Source organism: Monoraphidium neglectum, assembly GCF_000611645.1.
Source record: "Monoraphidium neglectum strain SAG 48.87 unplaced genomic scaffold scaffold03859, whole genome shotgun sequence".
Taxonomy (NCBI): Eukaryota; Viridiplantae; Chlorophyta; class Chlorophyceae; order Sphaeropleales; family Selenastraceae; genus Monoraphidium; species Monoraphidium neglectum.
In genome coordinates this window covers 313-5,495 of record NW_014009770.1, presented here as the reverse complement: position 1 = coordinate 5,495, position 5,183 = coordinate 313, and the positions used below count along the sequence as shown (strand labels likewise).

Genomic DNA, 5,183 nt, shown 5'->3' with positions numbered 1-5,183 from the left:
CGCCCATTATTACCTGGCTGTGATGCACCTCAACGGCCTGGTGGGGTCTGGGGCCCCTCCCCTGCCTGCACACCTGCATGCCTGCACCATTGTACACCAGCATGCCTGCATACCTGCACGCCTGCCAGGGGACCCTAAACCTTGCCCGGGCCCGCCAGCTGGGCGCCGGCCGGGCCGGGCATGGGGCGGCGCTTGCGGGCGAGGGGCGGGGTATGTGCCAGGGCATGGGGCGGGGCAGAGGGTGTTGCGTGCCGCACTGCGCTGTGCTTTGAGCCGGGATTTTCGCGGCACTCTGCTTAGGCAATTTGCTGGACTATATCGAGGGCGAGGGACCCGCACAGGGGCAGTGGAAAGAGTGGGAGCACAGTGTATTCACGTGTTTGTTTGCACCTTTTAGGTATTGGACTCAATCCCCTTTGTGTCAGCATTCTCCGGCGCGCTGGCGTCGCCGCCCCCGAGACCCCACAGCCCATCCCTGCCTGCATCAGTCACCGTGCCCTCCCCTACATCCCCCAGCCAACCTTGCTTCCATCCACCACACGTGCCGCCCTCCAGACCCAGGGTCTGGTGCGCGGCAGTGCCACAGCCAAAGGCTACCAGCACATGGCGGCGGCTGCACAAGGCGGACACATACAGGTCAGCATCATTTGCCTGACGTCGTCGTGCGTGATGCCTCGTGCTGCCGCCCATCCCGCACATCGCCGCCCTCCGAGCCCAGCCTTCTCACGGCTGCACCTCACGCACAGGCCGCAGCGCCCTCAACCGCCGCGTTCATCCTTCGTCAAGCCATCACGCTCCCCACAGCAAGCCCATCGAAGCCCGCGATCATCCACAACCCAACTGCCACCGCAGTGACCCGCCAACTCCACCCCACTCACCCGACACCCCCTATTCCCCCAGGCGATGTACAACCTGGCGATGATGCAGCTGGCCGGCCAGGGCACTACCCAAGACTGCGCCAAGTCCCTGCCACTCCTTAAGCAGGCGCGCCGCAAGCAACTGCCCGCACCCAAACACGCGCCCCTTCACAACCTGCCATCGGAATCTGCGCGCACATGCTGACATGCCGCCTCGCCGCCGCGGCCCCCTGCCGGCAGCGACGCGTCCCAGCCTGGCGCCCCGTGCGCCACGCTGGCGCCTGTGCGGAAGACTGTGCTTCATCACCGATGCCGATACTGCTGCCTTCGGCAAAGTCTTGCCCCCTTCCCCCGCTACTGCAATCTTCGCCCCCCTTCCTCCCAACTCAACCTCCACACCCCCATTTCCCCACCCCAACCCCCCAGATATCTGAGCGCGGCCACGTGGCTGCCGGCGCCCTGCAGGGCGGCCACGAGGCCTTCTTCAGGGGCAGCTACACGCAGGTGGGGGCAGCTACGCGTCAGCATGATAGGGGGCTGTTAGAATCTCATCCCTTGGAGCCTTTCTTGACCAGCTAGCCCACAGACGCAAGCCAGCACGGGTGTTCTCCACGTGCAGATGCACACGCGCGCGCGCGCACACACACACACACACACATGCACGGCCCCAGGCCCTCCTGCTCTACCTGGCCGCCAGCGAGATGGGCGTCGAGCTCGCCCAGTCCAACGCGGCCTGGATGCTCGAGCGCGGCTACGGCCACGCTGGCCCCAACGCCGCGGTCGTGGCCATGAGCCTGCACCGCCGCAGCGCGGAGCAGGGCAACGTGCAGAGCCTGCTCAACCTGGGGGATGGCTACTACTACGGCACTGGCGTGGCGCAGGACTGGGTGGGTGGTCGGGGGTTGAGCGCCGCGGGGCCTGGCTGCGGCCAGGGTTTCGGGGGCAGCGTTAAGGCTGCGGATTTTGGGTTGCCATCGGGGCTGGGGTTGGGGTTGCGTCGGCCTCAGCTCTCATGCATCAGGGCTGGGGCCAAGGGCGTTGCCCTCGGTCCACCCCTGCAGCCTGCATTAACATCGGCCTAAGCCCACACCGTCAAAGCCCCTCCACCCCCACCCTGAACCCCGAACCTCGCCCGGCCACCCGAAACCGCAGGTCCGCGCCGCCTCAATCTACTACGAAGCGTACCGCGAGCGCAACCCAGAGGCCATGTTCAACCTCGGGTTCATGCACGAATTTGGGGCCGGCGTGCCGCAGGACCTGGCGCTGGCGGGCAAGCTCTACGACATGGCCGCGCACACCCAGCCCGACGCCGGACTGCCAGTCCAGATCGCCAAGGCCTGGCTGCGCGCCCACGCCGCCTTCGAGTGGGTGCGCCCGCGGCTGCCCGCGGCGGCGGCGTGGCTGCCCGCGCAGCTGTTTGCGCTGCGGCCGCGCGGCGGCGGTGGCGGGGGCGGCGGCGGCGGCGGAGGCACGACCGGCGGCGGCGGCGGGCACGGGGGCTTGGCGGCGGGGCTGATGCCTCCGGTGTTGGCAATGCATTGGGAGAGCCTGGCAGGGCGGCTGACGGATTGGGCGGGCTTCCGGCTGCTTGGGGGCTCGGGCGGCGGCCGCGGCGGCCGCGGGGACGCGGACGGCGACAGCGCGGCGGGGGGCAGCGGCGACCAGGGTGAGACGGTGCTGCTGCTGGTGCTGCTGGTGGTGCTCTTCATAGTGCTGCGCATCCGGAAGCAGCGGCAGACGGCGCTCGAGGCGCGGCTGCGGCGCCAGCTGGCGGAGGGGGGCGGGGAGGCGGCGGACGTGCAGCGGGCGGAGCGGCTGCTGGGCGTGAGGGCGGCCCCGCTGCCGGCGACGGGGGCGGCGGCGGGGGTGACGGGAGCGGAGCAGGCGCGGCGGGCGGCGGCGGACGCAGCCGAGGAGCGGCAGCAGCAGCGAGGCAGCGGCGGCGACGGCAGCGGCGCGGGCGCGGGCACGGGCGCCAACGTGGGCGCAACAGGCGATCAGGGGGAGGACGCGGGCGGCGGAGGCGGCGCTGCAGGCGGCGCTGCAAGCGCAGAGGGGGATGCAAACGAAACCAGCCAGCTGCGGCAGCGGCGGCGACCCCGGGAGGAGGGGGCGGGCGGTGTCGAGGGCACCGGGTGATGTTGCGCCGCTGCACGCGTTGGAGAGCAAGCGCCCAGTTCAACAGGGCGCCAGCTCTGTGCATGGTCCTGGCCTGTAATTCGTTCGTGCCTGTAGGTCTGGGATTGGTGCATTTGCACGGTGTGCGTGCACAAGGCAAAGGGGCAGCTTAGGCAGGTTCGTTCACAGCAGCGGGCACGGCTGACCGTGTGTGTCACGTCGCCACAGTGGGTGGGTGCGATGTCAGAACAGCTCGCCGGAGGCGGGGCAGACACTGTCAATGCAGGCGGGGCTCGCTCTTGTGGGGTTGCTGGGCTTGCGGCGGGCAGGGCGGTTGTGTAGTCAACTATGGCCCCCGCCCCGTCCATACAATAGCCTCATTTAACCTGACAAAAGCTGCAGGCGGGTCTTGCCTTGTTGTTGATGTTGGTGACCAGCAGGAGCGAGGTTGTGCAACCAAGTGGGCAGTCAACGTCCAAGGGTCGGGCGCTCCCCGGGATGCCTCCGTCCACTCTGGTGCTGCGCTCAACTATGCCGCGACCCTGTGCGCCGCTGAAGCCGCAGGAAGGTCGGGTTACCTATGGTGTTCTCGTCAGCGCCCAGCTTGAGTGCGAGATGCTCCAGAGTGGTCAGCAGCAGGTGGTACACACACACAAACACCCCCACGCACACACGGAGGTAAGTTCCCTCTCTAGGTGACTATCATACCGGCTGAGCTTTGGGACCATGGCCATGTACTGTACAAAAGGTGCAGGTGAAGGATGGCAGCGGGTGATTGCTGCTGGTGGTTACTCTGGTTGGGTTTGCGGGCCACTCGCCCTCCTTTGAGCTTAAAACCTTCAGCAAGGTAGTCCAGTCAGCCTCTATGGGCATGAACGCATGCAAGATGTCCCATCTGGCTCAGAGCAGGTCGATACATGCGGAACTGCAGGGGACAGCGCAAGTTGCGAAGTCGGTGCCGCGCATTTTGGCCCTGTGCAATGACCGCTTATGGCCTGCGCATGCAAACATGACTTGAATCCTGCAGTCTCTCTGTAACAATCGTCACATTTATCAACGTCTCGCCAGGATGCTGGATATCAACTTGTTCAGAGAAGGTCAGCCCGCTGGATGGCTGCATGCACGTCGTGCGATCATCTTATGTCAATTATAGACTAACTGTGAAGCCATGCATCACGCCCGCAGAGAAGGGTGGGAACCCGGAGCTCGTCCGCGAGTCTCAACGCCGCAGGTATGCGGATGTAGGCCTCGTGGACAAGGTACTGGATCTGGATGCTCAGTGGAGGCAAGGTAAGCGAGAGAAGGCGCAACTCGCCAGAGCACCCGGGATGGTTGAACGCAGCTGATCTTTGGCCGCCGGTCCGTCGCAGCACGCTTCGCGATGGAGCAAGGCAAGAAAGACTTCAATGCTCTAAACAAGGAGATTGCCACGCTTAAGAAGGTGTGCAGCCGCGTCGGACCATTGCGCGCATACCCTCGCGCTCAGCTGCATTTCTGCTGTCTGCCTTGTGCAGTCAGCATCCGCCGCCATGCTGCTGCATGATCACCACACGTGGACTTGCCGTCATGCACTGCGACACATCGCTGAAACCAAGACCGCACGCGGATTCCTGATACAGCAGGCGTGTGTGAAATCGCCGCTCGACCCTGGATCGGCTGCGCTCCCCGTTTTTTGAGCGTCGGGCTCGCCTGCCATGCCCCCCACACGTGCGCGCTTTGACTGCCTGACTCCTGCAGGCCAAGCAGGATGCCGCCGAACAGATGGAGAAGTCGAAGGAGATCAAGGCGCGGATCGCCGAGCTGGAGGAGCGCGAGAAGGAGCTGAGCGCCGCGCGCGACGCGGCGCTGCTGCCGATCGGCAACCTGGTGCACGACAGCGTCCCCGTCAGCAACGACGAGGTGCGGCCCTCGGATGGGTAGGACGCAGGGGGGCTGGTTGGGGGGGGGGCGGCAGCGGGCGGGCGGACGGCATCGCAAAGCCGCTCTGGTCAATGCATTCGAGTGCGGCAAAGGAAATTGCGATGGAGCGAACGAGCTTTTGCGAGCGGCGGCCGTCAGACTGGGTGGGTGGGGCGAAGGATTGGCACAGCAGGCGGTTCCTGGGCTGCGGTGGAGTGCAGGATCGTATGTGGTTCTTCTAAGCAGGCGCCTGGAATCCCCGCGGCGGTGGGGGAGAAGGGCAGATGATACATAGTAATCGACAGCAGC

At 66.0% G+C, this 5,183-nt stretch overlaps 2 protein-coding genes across 2 annotated transcripts; both read left to right on the top strand.

Moving 5' to 3' along the window:
* Positions 1 to 603: 603 nt before the first annotated feature.
* Positions 604 to 2,996, top strand: MNEG_13490 (hypothetical protein; the record flags this gene model as incomplete). Its single annotated transcript, XM_014038039.1, has 6 exons — positions 604 to 636; positions 901 to 962; positions 1,098 to 1,140; positions 1,284 to 1,361; positions 1,529 to 1,744; positions 2,010 to 2,996. 6 exons carry the CDS (start codon positions 604 to 606, stop codon positions 2,994 to 2,996), a joined length of 1,419 nt encoding a protein of 472 aa, XP_013893493.1.
* Positions 2,997 to 4,356: 1,360 nt separating this feature from the next.
* Positions 4,357 to 4,895, top strand: MNEG_13489 (seryl-tRNA synthetase; the record flags this gene model as incomplete). The annotated part of the gene is made up of 2 exons (XM_014038038.1): positions 4,357 to 4,416; positions 4,713 to 4,895. 2 exons carry the CDS (start codon positions 4,357 to 4,359, stop codon positions 4,893 to 4,895), a joined length of 243 nt encoding a protein of 80 aa, XP_013893492.1.
* Between the last annotated feature and the right edge of the window lie 288 nt (positions 4,896 to 5,183).